We start from the raw sequence: 26,963 nt of genomic DNA, 5'->3' as shown, positions 1-26,963 counted from the left end.
CCGCTGCGGGAGGTGCAACTGTAACCTCTAACATGTGAAAATAACTAAAAAAACCCCATAAACACACTAACCTTCCTAAATATTTCCGAGTTATTATGCCAATAAAAGAAAAACAACGTTCACCGGCATTATGTTCCCTCCCTCCGAACTCCCCCTCAGCACCCTGAGGTGAACACGGGCAGGGAGCAGGCAGCCCGGTTCCCCCTCGGGCTTTGAAGTAACGCAGACAAGCATGAGATTGCATAGAAATGCTTTATTACGTTTATTTGAACAAACTAATTAAAATAAGGCATTCCGGGTTAGATGTAAACATAAGGGTCAGCTGCACAGGGGGCGGCTGCTGTGCAGTGAGCAGGTGTATAGCAACAATAGCGAAAGTTTCAAGTTCTACTTCTCAAGGGGAAATACAAATTCAAAGTTACATTAACATTTAATTTTGTTTATTAGTTAAGAATATGACTCCTCTGGAAATATGATTCTGAAAACTGAGGGCTGGATTCAAAACTCTTGAAACACAGAGTACTCCGTGTTGTCCAAAAACATTTAAAGTTCATTAGATATTAGATATCCTGCATATGAGCACACTGGTGTTACTAGCTGTTCTTTTTTTTAAGTGTCACTTCATTTAAAGAATATGATACACCAAATTTATTTACCTTACATTCTGATGCCTGATTTTATGCCATATATTAATATATAAAAGGATTCTCTGAGACTCTCCAAAGTAGTAAGCATCTGCCCTACTTGTCACTGACAATGTCTCTAGCAATAAGTTCTTTCATTATTTCGTTGGTACCACCATAGATTGGCTGAACACGGGCATCCACAAAAGCTCTGTGGGGGGGGGGGGGGAAACAAAACAAAGCAAGGAAAGATTAAAAACACCTCCTCGGAATGGACATACAATCAAAAGAAAAACAGTTGTTTTATCTTTGAAGATCCCTCTTTTTAAACACAATTCCTGTTGTTAAAGAGGTTCATATTTTCCTAGAGGCTTTAACTGCCTAAAATATTATAACTTTGCAAAGTGCTGTGAACCAAACCAGGAATCTCCTAATTCTGCTTCACTATAGAGAGAACAGCTCAGGAGCAATGAGGCATTCCCTGGAAACATGCATGTTGCTGGACCATGCTGATAATAAAACCCTGTATGGGCAACTACTGCACACACAGATAAGCAAGGATTTGAGGACACCCTGATCAAGACTTGCTGGCCTTCCTTTAGTAAGATAGGCTGCAGAACACTCACAAATTACATTCACTGAAAACACCCAGAAATAAGTTATTTTAAAGCAATATTTTATACTCTTTAATGAATTTAAAAAAAAATCTAAACCTACTAATTAAAAAGAATAGTTTATCTATTTATGACAACTGCACAGCAGTCCTTGTTTTGCTACTTCTACCCCCTTTGTTGTTTTGGGGTTTTTTTGGTTGGTTTTTTTTTTTTTTAATAAAATCAGCATCAAAACCTCTTACTGTGGCAAATGGCACTAATGGTACACAACCTTCACAGATAATGCAAAAGGAAACAGACAAAAAATTCCTGTCTCTAAATTCATGAAGTCAGCAAAAAATTGGGAGTGGCAAATTCTTCTTTCTGCATAGAAATCTCTTAGCTTTTCATTTTAAAAGGTGTAAAAAAGCTGAGTGTAGCCCGGCATGCCCTTGATTCAGCAAGTTGATATCCTGTGGCATTATACAAGACTTAGACTGTATCAACATTTTCTTTTCTTCATACATATGCATTAATTTCAGATAAAATATAAAAACTAGCTCCTCTCATTTTTGTTTTTACGGTTTTGCTTCTCTCTTTTTTTCAATTATTATTTTCCTCTAAAAAACCCACTCCTATTTTGTGAAAACACAGGTAATTGCTGAACAGCTTAAGAGTTATTTGGAGAATCAAAACAAAGCCTTCTTGCAGACATCCGTACAGTAGATTGCCTTTCAATAAACACGATGAGAAAAGGAACAGTAAATCACTACTAACACTAAACAACTGATACAGAGACATAAAGGAAGTGCCTCATTTGACTTTGCTGGTAATCTTTCATCATGCAAGTCTGAAATGTTACACTTACTTTGCAATTGGATACTCCCACATGTACCCCCATCCTCCATGCATTTGCACACACTGAGTAGCTATGCTGTTTTGGAGATCAGAACACCTTAAATGGACAAAAAGAAATTTGGTTTTAGAAGGATGTTATGCTGCGAAACATTACGAGATTATGTTAAGCCAAAAACATAACATGACTAGTAAGAAATAAATACTGTTCAATTTAATGCATTCTCTTTATCAAACAGCTTTCAGAGAAGGAAAGGTTTCAAAACATTCAGGCTTGTTCACCTTTCTCACAGGCCAAGAGATTGCTTTTGTGAAGCACACAGATACAGTCTCTCTTCTTACCAAACCCCTCAGCTTTGCCAGAAATTAAGAGCAAATCAGGCTTCCCCCCACCCATTCCCACTAGCAACACACTAGGATGCTCTTTGAGCATAACCATCACCTGGGGATAACTACATTTCCTCATAAATTTTAGAATCTTCAATTCTAAAAAGTACTGTAATTCTTCTCGGATTTGATCCCTGTAAAATATGGACTTAACAGCAAAATAAATTTTAACTGCACTGGAAGCTCAAGCCAAAGTTACAAGACATGAAAAAACCCACTTTCTAAGCATACAGCTTTCAGAGTGGCAACAGAAGGAACAAAAATGACAACTCAAGTCAATTGCTTCTCATGGAAGAATGTAGGAGTCCTTTTCTCCAAACCATCCCTTCATTCAGTGAAATCCTTACAGTTTATTATACCAACTTTAAATCTGCAGCAGTGAGTTACTGCAACTGTCTTTCCTATATATTTTCCCAAATTAATTTAGGCACGTTACACAACCTCTCACCACAAAAAAAACCCTCCAAACAACCCAGCAGACGTTTCTCCAGATGTAAGAAAAGAGATGCACAAACCACATTTTAAAATCCTTCAAAGCTTTAAGTCATATCACTGACTATACCAAAGGTTTGAAGCAAAATTAACTGGACAGTCTCCTGACACACTAGGGAATAAAGCAATTTTATATTCAAGTATTTTCTAGACCATTTAAGAAATTTTATGGAAGGGAGCCACAGGGACTCCACTAGTGAAAGGGGAAATCCACAAAAAATCATGATGCTGAACAGTTTGGGAAAGTGAGGGAGTTTCAAATGCCTTGCTTTGGGCAATTCGTTGATGAAGTAAGTTTGCGTATCTGAGCTGGCACTAGTTGTTTCCTCCTCCTCAAAACTGAATGCCTCTGCTTATGTACTTGATACTTCCAGGTAACCAGTGCCAGGAATAACACTCTATCAAAAATCCTTCCTTCTACTCTAAATATTCTCTCTGGATCCCCTCAGCATTCTCTGCTCGTTTCCTCTATACTTAGTTCTAAAAGCCTAAAACCTGTAAATCTGTGCATCTTCCATAAAATTATTTGTTCGTTTGTGCGTTTTTCTCCCCTCTTGAGTTTGCAAGCAAACTCAAACTATCCAAATTCATGTGCCACTATCTTAGATGTTTCCACTTGTCCAGATTTCTCTGGTTAAACCTAAGTTAACAGATAACACCACCAAGTACAGGATGAGGGAGGAGCAGTTCTGAACAACAAAGGAAAGCACTGTTTAGTCTCAGTTACAGCGACAGCCGTAGCCAACTATTTCTTCCCAAAACCAGACAGCTTTGAAAACTGGCTGCACCAAACAGCAATTGCTAAGTAACATTGACTAAAAAGTATCATAGAGCTTCAAATATATTCCAATTTTGCTTTTTTTTTTTTTAAAAAAAAGGCAAAACAAGCCTCATACCCCATTAAAAACAAAAACAAAAAAAACCAAAAAACTGCTGAACCCAACAAACATTGAACAACAATTTGCTACAGTAAAATGTAAACTTTGTCTAAATACCAATGGAGAACTCACACATACTTGAAGCTAAAGCTGAATCCTGACCTTGTTATTAATAGAAGCCTATTTCAAAAGCATGTCTTTATTTTGAAATTGATCTGTTTAACCAACACTGGTTTTCAATGTAACTAACATTTTTGCTGAGCACATGAGTAAAGTTAAAGCTAGTGGTCTCTATTAGAAGCTGACAACGTTGCTTTAATCGGGCAGTAATTTTATCTTTTCATTAGATCTTAACAGCTCAGTGTTTTTATCACTAGACTCCTGGCAAGATCATGCAAGTAACACTTCCAAAGGACTGTAACTACATACCAATACTTTGCCATAGAAGCTGTGGCAGAGTCCAGGCGTTTATCCGCGTGGAGCTGCAAACAGTTGTCCATAAAGGCTCGGGCCACACAAATCTGCGTTTTTATTTCTGCCAACTTGTGCTGTATCGTCTAGTTTTGGAATTGGATAGAAGGGGCAGAGGAAAGAGAGCAGAAGTAGTACAGTTTAACACTTTAAGTAGAAAATGAAGCATTTTCCAGAAGTATTTCTGTTAGAAATCACTATTTCAAACAACTTTGGCTCTGTACACCAGAAGATGCCTTACTGTCCGTACAATTATGTCTTCACCAGTCTTATTAGAGAGAATTACTGCCCTTTACTTCTCAAGGTCAACTCAAAACATGCATTTAAGAGAAAAAGCCATAGAGCCTGGCAAACAAATTCCTAGGGAGCACAGAACAGGAGGCTCTGGGTGTTCCCTCTTGTGGGGAAATGTCTTTTCACTCTGTAGAGCCACAGATTTCCCCATTTAACAACAACATTTCACCATCTATTTAATGCTTTCCTAAGCATTCTTCAGAATTTCAGTCACGTGCAAAGAGACATAAGCAAAAAATAAAAGAAATTTTAGACCAGCAGAAAGCTTTTCAGCACTGAGTTCTGTCACATTGGAAAAGAGTTTCTAGACAGAAGAGGAAAAATCCATCATAAGGGTATTAAAACCAGACCAGGCAAGCTTCAGACCATCTTCTTGTAAGTCTGGTAGGGAGAGGATAAAAATATCAGCCAATAACAAAAGTTCTTTCTAAGCTCAGTTCTAGAATTGTATTAAAAAAAAAAAGATCATCTTGCTTCAAATATACCAGACCAGTCTACTATTACAAAGATAAGATTTGATTTCAAACAGCATGAGTAAATAAATTAGCCAGGGCAGAGCTCTAATAGAAAGGATTATTTATTATATGCATGCTCTAGCCAGCAGTAACAAAAAAAGGAAACTGAAGAGATAAGCAGAAATGTATTATTTTGGCAAAAATAATACACTTTATGAGGTGGTTGGCAGTGGCCTAGCCTAAAAAAAGGAAATTATTTTGGAGAGCTCTGCATACTGAGCTAATACAAATAAGAATCATCCCTTACCTACATTAAAAAAAGGTAAAATGTATTTCTTTTGTGTTAAAGTTGCATGGTGCTCATACTAAATTCCATCTGAAATCATGGATTCCTGAATGTTAACTTTAGAAACAGACAAAGATCATAGTCTCCTGAAAGATACCTGGCATTCCAGCCTCCAAAGGGCCCAGTTCTGGTGCCCTTCACAACGAAAGATTTGATTTTGACAAAGGAAGTCCCAAGACATAGAAATGGATTTTTTTTGTTGTTGTTGTTGTTAATTATTTCAAAAGTATATTAAAAATGAGGCAGCCAACATCCTTAACTGGTATGAGTCACTTCTATCCTATAAACCCCACATGCAGGAGCTTGGTCTGCTTCAGCCCTAACCGCTAATGTGGTTTTCAGGAAAACTGTAATATCACAATCCTGTGCAAAGCAACATCTGTTTTATGACTGCAGCTAAAGAGCGTAGGCACAAACGTCTCAAAACACAGTTACCTACCCCTGTCAGGAGTGAGGTTTGCCCACAGAGCATAATCCAACAGTTTTACAGGCAGTCACACAAACACCCAACTCGCTGCTGGCTGAGGAATCTCATTACAACACCCATAAAGCCCACAAAAACAACACAAGCACCTCTGCAGCACCTGGGCAGCAAGAACACTGCTGGGAGTGCCCACCAGCACCAGCCTCTAATGCCATTTCTCTGCAATGCTCTGTGTGCAGAGGAACACAGTGCCTGCACAGGCAGTCTCCAGGATTCTGGGCAGACACAGAAACACATGCAGGTGTGATGGACCCTGTGATTATGACCTCTGGCAGTAAAATGCAAGCCTAAGAGCAACACAGGAATTGTTCTTCACAGCAGCAAAGAGCCAGTATAGTTCTTGGCTACATATTTACCTTCCAAAAGCAGCATTGCTTGGAGGCATTTACCTCAGTCATAAAATACATACACTAAGGCTTTTCTGGTGCTGTTTTTTTGATTATTTTGCTTTTCAAAAATGAATGATGGGCACAGAGGCAACAACACAGTCCAAACATGAAACCCGTGAAAATAATCCTTTCAAAATTTTGATTTGTTCACTATTTCACATACACAGATGTACAGGAAGCACACGCTGGAATTTGTATACAAGTCTCTCAGTTCAAACTCACCTGCAAGTGTGCAATTGTCTTCCCAAAAGCTTTTCTTTGCCTCACATAATTTCTTGTTTCTTCAAACATGAATTCACAGCCAGCAAGAGCCATATCAGCGATCAGAAGTCTTTCCTTTTGGACACAAATTATGTGATTCAGTTGAGTTATCCCACATTTCTCCACACTAGATGCACAGTCGGGACACAGATGTTCAGTATTGTTCATTAAGAGAGGGGAGGCAGAAGTCACACAAAATACCCAACCAGACGACATTGCATTACTGAAATTAGCGAGTGGGACGAACACCTTGCTGCCTAAAGCTCACTTTTAGGTCTTAAGACAGGGTAGTGGCTCTATCATGGTGACTCAAAAACTAGCCACAAATCAACCACAGGACTCTTACTGACTGAAAAATTCACGTCAAATTCTGTTTCTGTTATTGGTTTTCACTGTTCAGTCTAAGTAACAACTATATTTGACAATTTCAATAGGATAACTCTAGAAAAAACAAAGCCTACAAAAACAGCTAGTTTTTCCTTCCTCATAACATGGTGAAAACCAAAAACTAAGTGCAGAACAATTGCTTCTGGCATCACTGAAATCATCTGACGATTACGCTGAATCTGTTCATGAGTGTGTCTATTTCTTTAAAGCTGTAATGTATATTTTTTGATCAGGTTTTGTATTTACTGACAGTATAAAATTAAATAAATTTGATCTCTACCAGATGAGACAAATACAAAGTCATAGTTTTGACAAAGCACAGTCACATTTTGAAAAACTACATTGCTTCTTTGTCCTCCCAAATAGTTCCAAAACTTCATAAACTAAGTCATAACTAGCAAGGTATTTTGGCAGCTAAACGATTTTTTCACTTTGTAATATGAACAGAGTTCCATATATCTTTAATATGCTTCTACTGGTGGAAGAGCTAGAACAGCAGTGCTTGTTTCTTTTTTAAAGAGAATGCCAAATGCATCAGAGACCTCCAAGCTATATTTAATTTACTAACCAAAGTGGTTCCACAGTAAAAGTACAAAAGGAAACTGTGGTATGTTCCGTTTAATACACTACCCTCAGGTTCTTCAATAGCTGGGTTGCTGATTAAAAGATTAAAATTAAAAGATATGGCTTTGACCTGGTAGATATCAACGTTTTTAAAATGCCCAAAGAATTGCACTTCTAGCACTGCACAGTTCAGTTAAAAAGCAGCAGCATCAACACAACATTGCCTACAGACATCCTGCTTCAGAGTCCAAGGTGACTCCTCACAATACATAAACTTCAAGACTAAGTGACAAAAATTGTCTTTGTATTCTTCCCACAGACAGCAAGCACTCACATTCCTCTTACCTGAGGGAGCTCTGCCATCAGGTAGTAGAAGCCTTTGTTCTCTTTTCCAAGCAAGGCACTGGCTGGCAACCGCACATCTTCGAAAAACAGCTCTGCCGTGTCCTAAGAGGATTTGAAACACAACAGTTGATAGTCTAACATTGTAATCTCTTCATTACACTTCTTTTGCCCTATTTTTTTCTTGTTATTGTACACTTTAACACAAAATTATAGAATTGTTTAGGCTAGAATGATCCTCCAGAGGTCATCTAGTTTATCTCCTATTCAAAGCAGCTCCAGAAAAACAATCAGCTGAGGGCCTTGTCCTATTTATGCGTTCCAAAGCTCCAAAGATGAAGGTTCCATGACCTTTCTGGGCCCCTGTGCCACTACCTGACCACTTCCATGGTGAATTTTTTTTCCTAATACCTACTTAGAATTTTCCTTAATGTAACTTACGTCATTTGCCACTTTTCCTTTGCACCACAAAGAACCTGGTTCCACCATCTCTACAGCCTGTCCTTCCAGGCTCCTTCAGAGGGAACAAACCCAGCTTCCTCAGCGTCTCCTTGCAGACCACATTTCAGACTTCCATAGGCAAAATGAGCAGACATACTCTGCGTGGTTGTGCTCTAAAGTCTAACAACTAGAATAAAACCACAGTTCCATCTTATATTTATTTGGCCATTGCTAGGCATTAAGTGGTTTAGGCTTCCTCCAAGTCTATTACGTTAGGGGTCGCATGAACTCACTTGAGCTTTCAGGCCAATTTTGTTCAGCTTGCGTCCTTTGATGAAACCTTTTGCTCCATTCTCCACCAGAAAAAGGCTGATCCCATGAGCAGGGGATCGGGCCTCCCGGTCTGTAACCGCAACCACGATCACGACATCACTCATCCAACCATTAGTGATGAATACCTGTAAAAAAGGCAACTTGGAATAAAGCCATGGACTATGTGGAGAGAAGTTAGGAGAGATCATCAAGTAGCAGAAAGCAAAATTACACTGACACTTTCGCAGGTGAACCAAAAGGCAAGGTTCAAGCGTCCAGAATTTTAAGGTTTCTCAATTAAGTGTTTTGGAACAAGGCAGACACTAGTTTGAGAAGTATTGTGTGGGGCAGAAGTGTCAAGTCACAGAATGCACACATCTGTTTCTTTTTCTATCCCATGATAAAGAAGAATGCAGTATCAAATGTAGATATTAAATGAACACAGAGATTCTCTTGTCTACAAATTAAATCAGCAAGGTATAATGCACAAAATTATCAATGACTTCTTGTCACTACTGCTTACTCTAATCCCGTAGAATGACTCATGGACCTGCCAAATGGATCCATCTTAACTCTAGCAAAAGAAATGAGCTTCTTGTCCTGCTTGGCTTCAAATGAACAGCATGAGCACCTTTTGAGCATCTGTACATACATATTCGCTTGCACACACTCTCATCACTGCAATTCTGCTAAGGCCAGAAGTCTCCATCAGTCTATGTTATCAGCAGGGGTACATAAGAAGATTAAGACATTTCACAGCTTTAAAAAAAAGCTCTGTTGAACCCACATTCTATTTCAATGCTATTCCTGCCTTCTTGCTTTTTTACTGCAGCAATGAAAGAAGAGGTTAATGCTTTGCAACAGCTTTACAACACACACAGAGCATCTGATACAGCTGGTTTTCTCTTTTTTTCTGCTAACGTGACCAGCAAGCTCCTGAATAAAGATTATGAAGCTTGCATTGTGGCAAAACATGTATTTACTCAGGCCACAGAAGATTTCACAAGTAGTATTGCATATATTTTATTTTTAAACCTCAGTATTAAAAGCCACCCTTGGTCCTGCTTATACTGTGCAGCACCTTTTTTCCCCTTTTATTCACAGTTTAAGAGAAAACAGCCCTTTTGATAGCGTTACTTAAAAGCTACAAAAATAATCTAAACAAGCCCTCCCATAAACTGGTCTGTAAATTGCCAGTAACAAAACATCTTAAGATCTATTAAAAAAAAGTAACTGAGAAAAAAAAAAAACCACCCACAACATAACCCACACCAAAAAACCCAAACCAAAAGCAAAGGGACTGGGAGGAGATCCTAATTGTGGTGCACACCCTGGTGCACTGTACTGGATGCATTCAGTTCCCAAAGCCTATGAGCAGCACGTATGTCTGTGCACTCACCTTACTCCCATTAAGAATCCAGTCACTTCCATCTTTTTTCGCGTATGTCCGTACTCCCTGCAAGTCACTGAAACGAAATTCAAGAGGTCCTTCAAGAAACCATTCTGGAAGCTGCAATTTTTATCTTGAATTCTACCCAGTACAAAATAAGGTAGATTTTATATCATCCAGGCATGGGCTCAGTGAAAACACATGAGGATAGTGAAACACAGTGAAACAGCTGAGTGTAACACAGAACCACAAACACGCTGTGGAAAAGGATGATAAATCTATGCAACCATACAGGAGCACAAGGTCCCATTTTCCCATCTCTGCTTGTGGGAGGTGGTGTAATACAAGCATGGGTCAGCATCCCCTCACGCCAATATGCCTTAAATGACAAATGCCAGACAAAACCACATCCTCTAAACAGGCTCAGTCCTGATCAGAAGGCTCTGCGAAAAGCCACGGGCCACATCTACCATTTGTAGAAGCATGACACCAACAGGTTTTGCTCTTCATCTGTCCCTCTCTGTTTTGGAAACTAGCCAGCTCTGACTACTCCAAACACGTGCTGGCTGCCATTCAATAACAGTGGGCAAGGAGGAGTATTTCTCTGGAAGGATTCAGAGAAACGAAAATACGGTGCTCTGTTCCACAACAAAAGCTAATAGTAAAGTCAAGCCTTCTTTACCAAGGTATGTCATTTTCTCCTATGTTTCATATTAAAAGTATGCTCACATGACAAGCAAGTTGGTAACTATAAATTTATATTGCAAAAGTAAATACAAAGCATATTTGCCCATAGCAGGATGATACAGAAACATACTCAGAGCTAATACCTTGAAATGACAAAGATGTAGTAATCTATAACAGGTTTTTCAAGGTCCTACCTAATGCAGGATAGTCTAATCGCTAAGGTGACCATATAAACCAGGAGGCTCAGAATGTTTTTCACTGATAAATCGATAGAAAGCACATAATTTGAGACAATTGTTTTAATATTTGGCTTACCTGCCAGCCCCAGGTTCTGTCATGGCGATAGCTCCAATGCACTTGCCTGCAACCATTTGGGGGATAAAGCGTTTAATCTGTTCTTCAGAGCCATAGTTTGCAATGTAGGGCATGACAATATCTGAATGAAGGCTGAACCCTGGGCCTGTACAGTTAACGTACATTCTGGGAAAAAAAAGAGGCGGGGGGAAGTTCAGGAAAAAGTACTACAAAGACTTAAACACTGAACTCTACATCATTACAACACAAATGCAACAATGAAGCAAATCCCACTACACAGAAGTCTCAGAGACTCTAAGCTTCTGACAGGAATTTCATTAAGATACTTGTACCATTATTTAAAGCACTGGTACCATTATTTATAGAATGTACTTTCACAGCCAAATGGGTACCAGGCTAAAAAAATACTTCCCCCAGCCAGTGGAGCACAATGACACTTGTTACTCAAACAGTGATCCGGAATACTTAAAACAAGAGGGATTTACATATGTGTAAACTAACCTTTCCACAAGAAAGAGAACTCCGTTTTCTGTAAGCAAACATAATGAGGACAACTCATGGAAAAAAAAATAGTCATCACTGAAATACTTCCTGAAGCATCTAGTACTCACTGTTCCTCCCAGACAATGGCTGAAGAGAGAATATCCGCTCCGATGCCTCCATGTTTTTCAGCAATAGCAACACCCAGCAAACCCTGCTGTCCAGCCTTTTCCCAGAGCTCCCTGCTCACTTGGCCATTCTTCTCCCATCTGCAAAACGAACACAAGAACAAGGCCACACATTAAACCCCCACACGCTACTATTTATTTGTCATGGCTGCTGCTTCACACTGGAACACCAACACACAGTGCGAGGGTACACACACAGCTATGTTTCACAGCCAAGAAGCAGTGGATTAATCACAGGTTTTCTAATCTTCAAGTCCACAGATGCCACTGGCATTACAGGGGCACCAACTGTAAAACAAGTTTGAACTCCTGCTTCCAACATGTAACCTGACAGGAATTTCATTAAGACTTGTTATGACTGTTATACCAGACTGGTATTTAGGAGATTTAGCCACAACCATCTGGATAATTACAAGCAGGTCTTTATCTTCACGGCATTCCATTTTCCCCAGTACAAAATGAGTATAACACATCAGTATCTTTTGTGAAAGACTTCCACTCAGCCAACGAGAATTGCTTTATCAGAACCAAAATGCTATCATATTAGTCACTTTTATATAAAAATCGGTCCCTGTGCACTTAGAACAACTCATTACTGTATTTTGTGAAATTACTGCTTTAAGGTAGTTTCAAGTCTGTGTAAACAGATAGAGTTGAGGCTTAGCTGCTGACAGTTTGCAAACTTCAACACCATGGGAATCCCTCAATCTTAGAAAAATAGTTCCTCTTAATGGGATCTGCCAACTCAGTAGAAAGTTGGATAGCCATTAATGGCCCGGGTGTTTTTTTTAATGTCTTTTTCTTTAAAACCACAATTTTAAAATTATATGATAGACAGATTACATTAGAGACATTCCTCTGACACACCTGAGTGCAGCAGAGCTGTATCACATCTCTTCTTCCACAGTTAATCAAGTATCTTATCCTACATAAAGAATAGCATCACAGAATCACAGAATGGTTTGGGTTGGAAGGGACCTTAAAGGTCATCTTGTTCCAACCCCCTGCCATGGGCAGGGACATCTTCCACTAGACCAGGTTGATCAGAGCCCCATCCAACCTGGCCTTGGACACTTCTAGGGATGAGTATTCACAGTTTCTCTGGGCAACCTGCTCCAGTATTTAAGCTTTCTAGTGTTTAAGCTCCGTTCCAGAGCTTTTGCTCCTACACTGGAAATCTTACACAAATCTCTCTTGACCACCTTTGCTTCACCCCTCCCCTCGCTTTCAGGGCCGTTCCTGTCTCTACTTCACCCATCGCCAGAGCTTCACCTCCTCACAATAATCCACAATTGCATTCACTGATGCCACATTTGGCTTTTCACATCAGCCCAGACAATTAATATACTGTGCCTGAAGCCTCCTTGTTTGCTTGAAAGGTGTGAGAACAGATCGGTTCATCAGTCACTGAAGTGATGCAAGAACAAAATTTCAACTTGTTCCAGCCTCTCTAAGAAACCCCTGCGTCAGCACGACAGCAAACAGGATCTTCAGTAACCTCAAGCAGACCCAGTACCTGTTTACAAACCTGCACCACAAGCCTAACAACAGACGAGGGAAAATGTCTGGTTTTGTGGACAGAATGTAAGTGCACAATGGAAGAGCATAGCATACTACTACAAGGCTGTGGTTTGAGGATAAAAAAACTAGCTGCCACCAACCCCGCTGTAAGTCCTTTCCATTGCCTCCTGCTGTTCATTCTTGCCCCAGAGCCACAATATTCCACCCACTCAATTGTGAGCTGTATCAGGACATTCACCTAGCAGGGCAATTTCAGAATAAGCCCTTCACTACCCCTCACTGTTTTCACTTCAAGTAAAGTAGAAATTGCTTAAGATACTACTGAAGCTTAACACTTTCAGTTCAGAACCACTTAATCCTCAATTTCTTTTCTTTCCCCAACTATAACTTGAGTGGATATAACTAAAATAAGGGCTAAAACCACCCTCCAGCTCTAGTTCAGTGGAACTACAACACTTCTACTCTGTCCCGTATTTCCACAGAAGTAAAAGTTACAGAAATTTAAACAAAGATGTTTTGTGCAAGTTTCTTGGTAATACATAATTCACCTTACCATGCTATGTGAACTTGTATGTTGTTACAAAATCTACTGCAATGTAACCTAGACACAAGATGAACGCCTTTTTTAGTTACATCAGCCCCATGGGAACTGAACTGTCCCCTAACTCCATCCAAGACACTGGTGTCAGAGTTAATCCTACAAAGCAGGAATACTTTGCTGCAACTCTTGCAAACTGCATGTTTGCTCATAGGCCTAAGCTGAGGATGCCACACTGCCTACACTGGAGCTCAGAGGATGTGGCGAATTTTGATTATGTGTGATTTTTCTTCACGCGTGATTTTCACAGGTTTGTTTTAATTCACTAAATTTGAAATACAAAGCTTGTAAACGAAAACTAATAACCTGTTTATCTTGTCATATAAAGAGTCACACTGCAAAAAGCATTTCTGGGGGAAAAAAATGCATATCATTTGGCAAAACAAAATGTTTAAGAGGTTATCTTACTCTGCATGAAAAGGCAGCACTTCTTCCTGAAAGAACTTCCTGGCACTCTCCCTGAAGATGTCATGCTCTGATGAGAAGATTCTCCGAGTGCCTATATCCATCAAAGTTTTAGCAGAAGATGGTTCCAGGCGCTTTGTGCCATGTTCTTCAGTTTGCAGAGGACTAAGAAAGACAAATGAAAGCATCTGTTAGGGCACAGGCACTCTATTTATGTTTACATTAAAAGAGAGGAAACACCTGTGTTGCTAAACACAGGTTCACATCCCAACTCTGGCACGCTGTTAGGTCCAAAGGATATGCACGATAAATACAAAGACCTAAGAGACACTGCACTTCAGTGAGCTGTTAAAGGAGGTGTGGCCAGACTAGCTTGTCCTTAACACCTCAAATAAATTAAAAACAATAATAATACATATATAGCTAAAATAATAAAGTTTCTGTTTATTAGAGATGCTAAAAATCATCGCTGCCTTCTCTCTCCCCCTGCCACACAACCTCCAAAATGCAATTCAGCTCATTTTAAACTGAGGGAATAGCTTTATGAACAAGTGAACTTTTTTGGTGAATTTTGTTCATTCTGTACATGCCTCCCCAAAAGCCCCAAACTTGCAAACCCATGACGCTGAAAATTCACATACTCAAAATAAAAGTGAGTGCAGGGTGGATTTGCACGCTCCAAAGGATGTATTGTATTCTGCATTATCACATATACTTAACCTTGAAAGTAATACTTTCTAAATCATTCTAAATCTCGGTATTTTTGTTGTGCGGGAAGGCTGATCTTCACAAAACTCTGATAAAAACATACATAAAAATAAAATGCTGCTTTAACAAAAAAATAAAAACTGGAACAGTGGTATCAGTAGTAGAAACCTCACAAGAAAAGTATAATTATGAAATAACAAGGAAAGGTTTATAAAGCTTTTGTAGGGGTTTAGAACATAAAGGATGACATATTACTTGAAGGCTGAAATGAAAATTCGATTTATATTTGTGCATTGGATTCTTTTACCTGTTTTTATTTTATTGCCATAAAACATCAGAAATTTTAAGTAGAGCTGAGCTGTAGGAAACGGAAAAGGCATTCGCTGTTCCTTTCTCAAAGTATTTTGTTAATCTCTCCTCAGTTCCTCAGCACAGCAACTGTGTGTAGTCCCGCAAAATTCAGCTGAGCCCACACTTATTTACTCTGTTATTGAGACGAAAGTCTTTATTTACTGCCACGTGTAGTTACTCAGGCTCTCCCGGTGCAAAGGATTAAACACCCCAGAAACACGCACTCTGTTTATTTCTAATCGTATTTGTAAAAAAATGGATACAGCAACTTGAGTACTTTGTACCCCCAAAGCTAGGCACACAGTCACTCTCCCAAAAGCTCTACCTTACTTTTAACGCTGTTTAAGATGATGTTGAGCTTTCTTTAAGCCCCCCCCTTATGTTTAATTATGGCTCACACCCTGCATGTCACACAGGGGAAGGGCCTGGCTGATCCCTTACGCCAACCAAAGCCCTAGGAAAGACAACTCCAAGGCCGGGGATGGTGTGATCGCACTCCTGCCCTTCTGCCCCCTTCCCCGATCCCGAGCGCCTGATGCCACGGGGGAATGGTGTGCCCGGGCAACGACGCGCCCAGCCGTCACCTGCTGCCAGCACGGGACTCGCTGTCCCCAGGCCGGGCCGGGAAGTGGAGCAAAGGTCGGGATATCACGGCGATGCGCTGGGGCTCCCAGACCCGCCCGGCTCGGGGGGATCCCGGACCCGCCGGGCTCAGGGGGCTCGCCCAGCCCCAGCTGCCTCCTGCAAAGGGAGGACCGCCGCACACATACACATAACGCCTTTATATACACATACAGTGCCTGCAACCCTCCTGCCACACGTACAGAGCACACGCATCCACACCCCTCCGAACGCACACGGATGCGCACACCCGCCACAGACACGTATGCATACAGAATGTGTGCACATACAGCTATACGGCCCCATCAACCCGCACACACGCCCCCCCCCCGGAGATGGGCAAAGACACACACCGCGCTCTCTAAGGAGCCCAAACTCGGGGCGCCCTTCCACCCGCCCTCGCGGTGCTCCCCGGCGGGATTCCCCAGGCACCACGGCCGGCCGCGCTCACCTGGCCCGGGCAGAGAAGGGCCGGCAGCCGGGGACCCGCAGAGCCGAGCGTAAGCGAAGCAACCGCGCCGCCATCTTACGGCACAGGGCGGGGCAGCGCGGGGCGGCACCGCCGCGCGTGTGGGCGGCGGGGGCGGTCCGAGCCGCGGCGCTCTGTTCTGTTGCGATTAATTCGTTACTGTCCCTTGCTTTCGTTGTCGCCGTCAGTTCTGTCAGCGATGCTGCTCTGCTTGCCCCGCGCGGAGGGTCATGCTGCCCAAAGCCTCTAGCAACACGCACCCCTGTAATTATCCCTGCTCCCGCCTACCCGCCGTTGTAAATCCCTTCCGTGTTTAGAGCGGGATTATGGTGAAACGTGTATGATAAATATTTTTCTCATGCAGCTTCGAAGTCACGTCCGGGAGGAGAGCGGGAGCAGGGGTGACAGAGGTTTGTGGAGCGGTCCGTGTGCCGGCGCAGGGCGCGAGGGGCGCGTGGCCCCGCCCGGCCGCGCCTCCGTCCTCCCCCTCAGCACCCTCAGGGACGGGGCCGTCACCCTCCCGAGCCGGCGTGAGGGGAAGCCCGGCCCCCTCCCCTGACGGCTGCCCCTCATCGGGCATTTTGGTCATTTTGCCTTTAGCCCACGTTAATTTTTGAGTGCTCCTACCCTCGAGGAGGTGGTTTATGATCATTGCTGTGCGTGGGTTTCCGAAGGGTGGAGCTGTTGTCCTGAACGTCACCCATCACGCAGCACCAACTCGCACACTGAGGCGAGGTATTTCTATCTTTTTTATTCTAGTTTGCGCAAAGTAGGGACCTAGGTGGCAACCCACAAAAGGCTAGCTCCCCAGTCTTCAAAATTTTACACTATCTATACATTTTAAAAAACGCATACATTTAGTTACATAACCTTCTTATTAATAAGTACTCCATCCCCTATTTGCTAGTTATACCTCTTGCTTCTCGCGCTCATTAGTGCCTCATGCACAGTTCTTCCCTCCATTGGAGTCTGGAGTCTGTTTTGAGTCCATGAGTAGGTGGTCATGGTCTCCCACTGACAGAATTACCTTTCCCCCAGTTACTTCAGTGCTCATAACTGTACTGAAAATAAATTATATTTTGACTCAAACCCTTATTCAGATCTTGAGGAGCTCGATATCAAGGGGGCATTACTTTAAGGAAAAGGAAATCGCTGGAGGTGGGGGAAAGGATAAAGGTTTAACAGTCTGCTTGTCGTTCTTTGTCCCTCCAGCTCCTGTGGTCACCCTGCTGCATGGGGCACAGCCCTGACGGAGAATACTTTTCCTGAGTCAGCCATCTGGGGAGAGTTTTGAGCTGTAAATGGGCATCTTTCACCGAGAAAGGAGCTCCTACGTGCTTCTTTTACCAACAATACCGTAAGCTACAAATGGATAGATTAATTATAACTGATATCTAGAAAATAGGCATTACCCATCATCATTGTGATTAATATGGGGTTAAAACAATGTACAGTCCCCATCAATGGGATTTTACATGCTTTCCTCGCTTCCCATGTGGTTTTGTGGAACCTTCAGAAATTATCCTCTGGAGTCATGAGATGACATGAAAAATTTAAGCAAAAGGCGAGTTTTAAGCCTTTGTGAAGTAAGATAATACACAGGTACCCCTGAAATGCCAGGCAGAGGAAGGATTGTAGGAAAATTTATTTCCAAAGTTGAGAACACTAGACTTCAGAGAACATTACTCTTAAGGGTGTTTCAAACACTGAGCCTGAGGAAAGACACACCCTTGTGTTCTTCTCAGGGCTTTTATTATCCCTGGACCCCACTCTGTGGGGCCTTCGACATGTCTGCAAGACTTGCCTTTTTCTCGTACCAGGGAGCATTTCTCTGGAATGCAGGAGGAGAAAAGTCTAAAACTCTCTTTGGGAAAGATACCTCTTCTAGGCAGGAAAGTCTTCCTATGCAAAACAAGCTCTGATCTCCTCTCCATAAATCTTCTGTAAGGGTCTCTTACAGCCTTGGTGTTTGTTGAGAAATAAAAAAAATGCTGACAAGATTGTAATGGCTGAAAGCACAAAGCAGATCAGCTCAGAAGATATTTTTCATTTTAAGCTAATACTTTATTGGGAGGAGAATTGTACAAAATCTGTTGAGAGAATGCCCATGGTTTGTATGTTTTTGTATATTGATCCATAGTCTAAACTAAGTTGTAAAGCTTTTTCAGTGTATACATATAAAAAAATCTTTCATTTGATCAGTGCTGTTTTCAACTATTGTGTTCCTGCACCCTAAGCCAGGAGATGGCACTACAGGAATTCCTATGGATGGGCCTACCTGAAAGCAGCCTAGCCTCTCTAAGGGCATGAGTGTTTTTAGTGTGACATACTGGCAATGCACAGAGTTGTCTGTCTGTCTGTAGTTATAGGCAGAAGCACCTGCATTACAAAACCAGTTGGAGCCTGGAAACTTGTGCTATTTTTTCATTTTGGAGTCTGATCTCATATTATTATATCAGAGTAGGCAGGAGGGACCATGCAGGGGCAGCTGGGAGAGAAGAACTGAATGGGAGTTTGGTGGGAATTACTGCATTTGGATGCCCAGAGGTAAAATCTGGCTATGCTTATGAGGCCCTGTCAGGTACAGCAGCCTCCTGGGAAGTGCCTTCCTTACACTGGTATAGGCTCCTGGGTGAGCCCAGCACTTTGGTCTCAGATCTGTTAGCAAACAGGAGGCTGATAAGGAGATTCCCATTCCCAGAGATGCCAGGTCACCCCGTTTACAGTCTTGGCAGCTTTGCTGTAGCAAGAAAATCTAGCAGGACATATCCCATCACCCACACACAGGGTGAAGGGATAAGGGAGCTGAGAGATGGTAGATCCTGTCCTAAGCCACAGAAAAGTAAACTTTGTCCAGGTTTCAAGTATCGGTTCCTGGTATCAGGAAATGCCTCAAAACAGACAGTGGCTAGCAGATTGACATTTTGCATACCATTTTTGGGGGGGAAGAAGTGTGGGTATAAAGAATTAGTTATTAAGAACGATGGAAGGTTTTGTTTGTTTGGGGGTTTTTGAGGTTTTTTTAAATGTTCTTGCAGAAAACAGACTTGAAGTAGATAGTGCAGCAGGGCAGAGTGCAAATGCATTGTTGGCCTTCTTATAGATGCTATTCCCAGTTTGGAATTGTGCTTTTCTTGCAACAACCTAATGGAACTTTAATGAGACACAGCATAGCCTGGCATAACTGACAGTGCTGTACTCCTTCCTCGTGCAATCTGGTCCCTTCACCTCCATTCCTCCTGTGGGCAAAGTCACAGACTGAGCCTCTAATTCTTATTTTCCACTGTTCTCGGTGACTCCTTTCTAACCTCTGGTACACATGGCTCAGGAAAGGGATATAGTTTGTCCTATGTTATTGGGTGCAAATTCTCCCAAATTAGTAGTTCTCCTGCTGTCATATTGCATATTTAGCAGGGGAATTTTCCATTTGAGACTCCCAACTGCTCAGATCTCTGTTACTTTGTGGTAAACACTGTGCCCCCTATCATACCCAGCACTAGCAATATCCACCTGTCTGGTATTAGAAGTGTTGCCAGTATAATGTGCAGACACCAAGTCAGTGGGCTCCCCTACAGTGTGTTACTGCCCTAATCTGAGAACTTTGTGACATCTGGGCTTTGTTACAAGTTGGTTTGGTTGAGCAATCTCTTCTGAGTCACCCTTTATGTTCCTTTTTTTCATGATTTTCAATGTTAATACATCATTGCTACAGCTGGAAAGAACTTATATTCAGTGCCTTCTTTGCTGGAAACAATGTCTAACATGTTTACCATAGTGAATGTAATTTAAAGCATTATCTTACTGAAAAAAAAAAAAGCACATGGCCTTGCTAAATACAAAGTTAGCAAAGTAGGTAGCCTAGAGGTTTGGTTAGCCATGAATAGCCTAGAGGTTTGGTTTCTGAATAAGTTATTTAAAGCTGATGTGCTGTCTTTTTTCAAGAACAGAGTGCCAATTTAGCATGTGTGCCCATCATCAACTTTTTAATGTTGGCATTATAGTGCAGGGCAAGCTGGAATAAGATGCAAAGCTCTCAGCTTACTCTGCCCTTGGTATGCAACTCTCCTTAGCATGCCTCTGCATGGGGTCACACAGTGTCAGCCATGGGGTGTGAGACGATGTGACAGAGAGACGTGGGCTGCAGCTGATGTGTGTGCCTTCCAGTGGGCCTCCTCAGGGCAGGGGCTCCTGGTAACCAGCTCCCGTTCCTCTGTCCTGGCAGAGCACAGGCTGGCAGGAGAGCCATCTCCTCCAACATGTGCCTTGGAGCACCAGAAATGTCCCACAGAAAGATTCTCCAAAACCTGCATATGAGGTCCAGCAGTAGCTGGGAATCAGCAGGGAGAGGCATGTGGGAGTCAAGTGTGGGAGTCTCATGACCTGAGAACATGACTTGAAGGTCTGAAGGTGATGGTGGCAGGTAATATCTTACCATGGGACACGTTTTGGTTTTGTCAGGTCTTTTAACATGAAACCTCAAAGTAACATGTTTTAAAAGGGTTGTCAATCTAGGATGCAGGTCTGAAACCTGTGCAGACATGTCTTTGTTAGGTAGCTGTCAGCAGTTTTCAGCATGCAGCAGTGCTGATTTGGAGCAGGATTGTACGAGTTCTCAGTAAATTATTTCAAAATCCTTCTACCAAAGCTCAAGAGCAGCAGTTGCAGGGAGTGCTCCCAGTGAGGATGGAAGTTACAGACTGAAGTCCTGGTTTCCTCTGTAGGGAGAATTTGTTACGTCTGGCACCAAAGAAGGAAACTTCAGCTACTCACTCAGCTGTTCACCCATCTGCATTGACTTTAGCATGTGGCACAGGGTGAAAGCTCTCAAAGAGGGCTATGAAGAATTCAGCAAAGTTTGTCTCTTGATCAGAGCTGTTGTCCTGCAGACCATTAAAAATGCACTTGATTTTCAAGCAACATGGATCAGAGCACCAGTTTGTAAAAGGCACAGAAAGGCACTTGCTGATCACAGCAGACATGAATATACTTATGGTGTTGCTGAAGGTTGAAAGCATTGCATGAAACAGGGCTGTGCTAATAAGGCATTACCTCCCAGAAAAGGGCTGCTACCTGTATGTGTAATCAGTATTATGGTTGCTTTAGGATGAAACTATACTTCTGTACTTCTTATTATATCAGAATCAAAATGAATGGTATGCTGTGTGGTGGCATTAAGCACTCCAAATAGTGTTTTAAACTATCTCTGTTCAAGCAGTACTGATGCTTACAGCTTCAGACTTCTTGTTCCTTATTGGTTTGGTCTTTGGGAGAAAGCTGCTCCATTCGGCTGGTTTAATAGAGCTCAAATGATAAAGACAACACTGAGATCAGTCCTCATGAAGTACTTTTTCTTCAGAAGTGCCAAGCAACTTTGGTGCCAGGGCTTGCCAGTCCTAAAATCTGTTGCTTTTCTGCTCTTTTAACACCTTTTTTTTTTTTTTAATGTGCAGAATACATTTGTATTGTTTCATGCACCAATTCTTGGGGGTTTAGATACAGTAGCTCTAATGAGCTACTCGGTGTTTCCTCCATAGGTCTTCAGCTGAAATCAGCCTAACTTGGACCTTAGCCAAAAATCTTCTCACCAGTTCAGAGCTGGTGGTGTGAAAGGAGACTGAGAATTCTCTGTTTAAGCCCCTGGTATGAAATCATTCACATGCTTTTTGCTAATTTTGTTAGACACTGACACCAGGACCTGTTTTTCAGCTGTGGCTGGACTTATTAGTGCAGGCAAAAAGAAAATTATGTTTTCTTATCCCCAGTTCAGCCAGGGGCTGGGAGGGAATTTGCCTGCGTCTCAGCAAGTAGCACCAAATTTGGCAGGAATAGCATGACGGAAGCTTCTACTGAAATTAATGTCATTGATGTGTAAAATAATGTAATGGGTTTAATCTACACCGAGGAAAGAAGGATTTAACAGGTGCTCCACTGCTTCCAAGAGCCTGAATTAGCCAAGCACCACACTTGCACAGGTGCAGGTGTTGAGCTCAGAGGAAGTAGAAAGGCGTGTTGGGATGGCTGAATTCCTGCTGTGGTGATTAGTAAGGCTGCTTTGTGTCTGTGAGGCTGTGACTTGAGCTGATGCAGATACTGGCCTACCCTCCTTGTGGAGCTTGTTTCACAACCTCAGCAAATGTGCCAAAAAGGTAAGAAAGTTCTGCTCTTCTGAAAATGTGTTCTTGCTGTATGGCCTTCACATGTTCACATACATGTTCAGTCAGCTGCTGTTTTTTATTCCATGGGGGACGTGCAAGAGGTACAGTAAGAGCATCAACCCTTGCTCTGAAGATCAGATATGTTCCTGAATGACCAAGGAACAGACCAGAGGAAACTCTGGAAGTTAAACAAAGGCAGAGATGTTTTATTTGTCATTTCTAAAAACAAACTTAGCTCTTCAGATAGACAGGAATGTTACAGATGAGAAACTCTGAATTGAAACCACTTTTTAAGCTAATGAGACTGTTAATAAGCACTGTCATTTGCATGAAGGAGAATAACTTGAAAAATAGTGCTGTTCAGCGTAGCATGGAGTAAAAAACGTGTCTGTTTTTGTCTCACAAGGAGCCAAAGAAAATGCTTTCCTGAGCAAACATTCTAGAGAGCTGATGTTTGGAAAGATGAAAGAGAACTTATATGGTTTTGTGTCTCTGAATTGATAGAGTGGAGAAGCATAACAGCCTAGGAAGTGAATATAAAATGTCCGTCCTCAATTTCCCCTGTGGTGCCAGGAGCGCATGGCATGATAACATGCACAATGTTCTCATTGTTCCTTGAATGATGGCTGGTTTAGGATTCTGTAGCAAAAGTATAGGAAGCAATTAACCCCTTTCACGTGGAAGGAGGTGTAGCTTTGTCTTAATATTGCTGGGTTTGGGATTCAGCAAAGCATGTGTTTGTTTGAGCCCTGGAGAAGAATTCAGTTAATGGAGGCTGAGAGCCTGGAAGAGGAGTTCCCCTCAGAGAAGAGAGACTTTTTAGGAGTCCTGAGTATCAGGAAGTCTAGAATACAATTTAGAAACTTTGTTTACTGTAACACCTCAGTCCCAAAGCCTTAAGCTTTACTGGGAGTATTACTTTTGTATTGAAGACTTCAAGAGATCCCACCTGAACTTTTGCAGAGCCTTTAGCTCTTTGATACCTTGAAGTTGCGTAAAGAGAAAAAGCTACACGCTTCCTTCCAAGAGACTTCATTTAATTAGTGAGAAAATATGCATTTTGGTAAAAGGTTCACAGTGGTAACATACAACCAAGGAGAGGCATTTCACTAAAGCACCCAACAAACACCAATGCCACAACTTAGTAAAATGCAAACCATTGGCTTTAAGTCATCCACAAGAGATTAAGGAGAGAATAAAAAAAAGAAGAGATTAAGAGAAGAAAGAAGTAAATAAAGAGAGGAGAAGAGAGAAGGAGTAAAGAAAGAGCTTAGAGTGAAAGAATTGCAAAGCTACCACCAAAGGGTCCTTTGGAGCCATGCCACTGGCTGCAATTCACCATGTGACATTTCTCCATGCCTAAATACCTTTCATTGAGCAGAAGACTGTACACCTTAAAGAAATAAATGGTGTATGTAAACTATGGAGACACAGTGAAAATTATTTTTTCTGTTTAAAAGTATAATAATTATCACTGCTCCTTCTTTTAACCAGTGTGGATAATCCCTATTGAAATAGTTTTCATGTTGCTAAGGAAATACACAGATGTGTTTTTATTGCTTTTATCGATCTCCCTCATTCATTTTTTGGTGCAAAGCCTTTCCAGAGGGTTGGCCATTTCTTTAGAACAAACAGTTTGATTTAGGAGTGCTGCTACCCATTATTGCTACATTGGTGGATAAATTAAATGTTTATGAACTAATCTATACCATCCTCCCAAATCGTAGATGTTGGTAACGCAAAGTTCAGTTTAATGCACTAATAAACCATGGTCTGATATGTACTGTGCCAATTAATCTCGAAGGTCGGCGTGAGAGGGAAATTTGATACTTTCAGTGACACGTCAGAATTCATTTTGAAGTAAATGTAAGTGCCTGTGTAGGTGAAAGTATCACGTTTTTGTTATCAAATGGATGAGAAATAACAACTTACTGAGGAAGCATCTTTTCTGTTACACATTTGAGCCCTTCCTTGTATGCCTGTAAAAGTCAGCCTCCCCAGCAAAAGAAGGGAGTAGATTTAAATCTGCAGGAGGACTGCATGGACAATAAAGTAGTACTTGGAAGAGGAGTGTTTGAATGCATTGTGTTTAAAGCTTGAGATTTGGTTGAAAACCTGCTGAAGTGGAACAATTGTTCTTGTAATAATGGTATTCGATATTTTACTGTGGAAGCAAGTTTACTTCACTGGAGAGTTACAATTGTGGAGTTTGTTCAGATGGAAGTGTCACATGTACGGTGGCTTTGTAAAATTACCTCAGTACTAGTGTAGAGAACAGGGATATGAAGGCTGAGGGGGCTCAGTGATGTGAACAGTCAGGCTTGCCCACCAGAAAGAGGATGTCTGCCAAATTTTCTCTTGGATTTGCCATTACAGCATGAGGGTCAGGGCTGGCAGATCTGTGTGAAGGACCCAGGTGGTGTTATACAGCGATGTCAGGCACCTCAATAATGGGAAATAATCACATATTGCTATTTTATAAAAGTGTTGGAATCATAGAATGTTGTGGGTTGGAAGGGACCTTAAAGATCATCCAGTTCCAACCTCCCTGCCATGGGCAAAGACAACTTTCACTATATTGCTCAAAGTCCCATCTAACCTGGCCTTGAACCCTTCTAGGGACAGGGCATCCACAAATCCTCTGTGCAACCTATTGCAGTGCCTCACCACCCTCACAATATCTTCCTAATATCCAGTGTAAACCTGCTCTCTTTGTTTGAAGCCGTTTGCCCTTATCCCATCACTACATGCCCCCGTAAAAACTCCCTCTCCAGTGTTCTTGTAAGCCCCCTTTAGGTACTGGAAGACTGCTTTAAGGTCTCTCTGGAGCCTTCTCTTTTTGGACATGTCTTCAAACAGATAGCAAATCTTCATAGCCTTGGCTGGATGCAGTGAGGTGGCAGTGCACACATACACTGGCTCCTGCAGTGTTAGGGTCAATTCATTAATTGACTATCCATTCCTTCTTGCTGTAGGGAAGAATAGTGTGGCTGTTGTGCTTCCTTGGTTTCTTAGTAGGTGGGAGGAGAAATGACTAGTGTCTCCTGGAAGTGAGGGGGGAAAAAAAGCTGCACAGAGAGAGTTGTGAGGGGACATGTCTGAGCAACCTTTGCCCAAGCAAGCTTGTGGCAGTGAGTGGAGTGCACTGTGTACAACACTCAGGTGCTGTAAGACTGGCAACTCTGACACATCAGGCATACCTGACTGCTGTGCTTTGTTGTCCTGGATAAATGCCCCTTTCCTGTCTGTCTGGTGTCTATTTCTGCACAGAATGGCACTGCCCACTGGCTGGAGATGGTTCTTCTAAAATAAAATATAGTCCAAGACTAGGGAGAATGTTGATAGAGTGCAGAAATAGTTGTTCCTTTTAAGAGTGGTGTCCAGGTTTCTGATGCTCAGTTGCTGAATGTAAGAGGTGTTTCTGTTGATAATGTGGTTTTCTGTGAAAGCCCTTTTGGGTCTAGGATATATTCAAAGAAAAGCACTGTGAGTAGTAGAAAACAGCCTCTACCTTCTCCTTACCAAGGACCCAGACCCTTGAGCAGTGCTAGACAGAGGGACATTGGACTTCAGACAACAGGGAACTGCAAGAGGAACATTCTGCTCAGTGGACATGAATCCCCGTCTTGGATGGGCTGCTTGGCTATCCCTGTCCTGGCAGAAACAGCTGTGGAGATGTGTGTGGTAGCGGCCAACTCATTGAATACAGTCTCTTCCAAGAGCAGGATCACATATATCCTTGGACTATGACCAAGGAGAGGTGACCACCTCTCCTCAATCCTTCTGACTCTTCCATCTCAGTTTTGTAGGCTGCCTGCCCCACATGCCAGTTGCTGTGTCTGTTGCTACCTACCAAGAACCAGTGTTTAGCAGCTTGACCTTTCCCTGGGGATTTAGGCCTAGTCCCAAGGAGTTAAACTATCAGTTGCATCGAGTAGTGGAAAGTATGTTCATTAACCACGTTCTATTTAAAATACAAAGCAAATGTAATGGTGGCAAGAGGTGTCAGATGACAGGAACTGAGAATTGCTTTCTCTTTTCAGAGCCTGAACAGATGCAGCGTGGCTTTCCTTCCCCAGCTGCTGGGCTCTGCAGTCGCTCTTGGAGCTCGGTCCTGGTTGTGTGGAGTATTTCTTTTCTGAGGTGAACACAAAAAATATAACAGAAAGCAGCCTTTTGTAAGGAGCATTCCCCAGGATCAGAGCTCTGAGCGATGCTTGTGTTACTAGTATGGAGGCAGAAGGCTGAAAAAAGTTCAACCTTTAAATGGTTTTGAGGCAAAGTAGGAGGTTTCCCTGCTCTCCTACTGTTTAGGCATTTCCTAACTGTACTTTCAGATTGGGTATCTTTTGAAGGGGATTTATTGATGAAGCTAAAGCTGACTTTGAGAGTGTTTGGTGTGTTTCTCAAAAAAACTCCTTGTAGTTAAATTTCCCAAACATCTTTTTTCTACATTTTCAAAATGAATAAAGAGGTTTCAGTTGAAGTCACTAGCTGAAAG

At 41.9% G+C, this 26,963-nt stretch overlaps 1 protein-coding gene and 1 long non-coding RNA gene across 4 annotated transcripts; one reads left to right on the top strand and one right to left on the bottom strand.

The window, feature by feature from the left end:
* Positions 1–233: 233 nt before the first annotated feature.
* Positions 234–16,646, bottom strand: ACADL (acyl-CoA dehydrogenase long chain). The gene is made up of 11 exons (XM_027751960.2): positions 16,290–16,646; positions 14,162–14,323; positions 11,578–11,715; positions 10,967–11,131; positions 9,974–10,040; positions 8,556–8,720; positions 7,825–7,926; positions 6,490–6,603; positions 4,258–4,385; positions 2,085–2,171; positions 234–834 (listed from the first exon to the last, which is right to left on the bottom strand). The coding sequence occupies exons 1-11, from the start codon at positions 16,361–16,363 to the stop codon at positions 741–743; spliced, it is 1,296 nt and encodes a 431-aa protein (XP_027607761.1). The 5' UTR covers positions 16,364–16,646; the 3' UTR covers positions 234–740.
* Positions 16,510–26,952, top strand: LOC120323250. 3 transcript variants are annotated; one of them, XR_005563556.1, is made up of 5 exons: positions 16,510–16,571; positions 16,672–16,717; positions 16,908–17,042; positions 17,520–17,664; positions 26,506–26,952. It is a non-coding gene; the product is annotated as an uncharacterized LOC120323250 (long non-coding RNA). The 3 variants fall into 3 exon arrangements; XR_005563555.1 differs by having other exon boundaries at positions 16,672–17,042; XR_005563554.1 differs by having other exon boundaries at positions 16,543–17,042.
* The last annotated feature ends 11 nt before the right edge of the window (positions 26,953–26,963 follow it).

Source organism: Pipra filicauda, unplaced genomic scaffold (genome assembly GCF_003945595.2).
Source record: "Pipra filicauda isolate LSUMZ 115617 unplaced genomic scaffold, ASM394559v2 scaffold21_size4447388_pilon, whole genome shotgun sequence".
Taxonomy (NCBI): domain Eukaryota; kingdom Metazoa; phylum Chordata; class Aves; order Passeriformes; family Pipridae; genus Pipra; species Pipra filicauda.
The sequence above is the reverse complement of the archived record's forward strand: the minus strand, read 5'-3'. Positions and strand labels throughout refer to the sequence as shown.

Excerpts from the sequence above, each read along its gene's own strand:
- ACADL (XM_027751960.2), bottom strand. The coding sequence starts at position 16,363 with ATGGCGGCGCGGTTGCTTCGCTTACGCTCGGCTCTGCGGGTCCCCGGC. Across the intron at positions 7,927-8,555 it reads AAATTGGCCTGAAAGCTCAA|GACACGGCAGAGCTGTTTTT; the intron begins GTGAGTTCATGC and ends AAATCCTCTTAG. Across the intron at positions 4,386-6,489 it reads AGACAATTGCACACTTGCAG|ACGATACAGCACAAGTTGGC; the intron begins GTGAGTTTGAAC and ends TTCCAAAACTAG.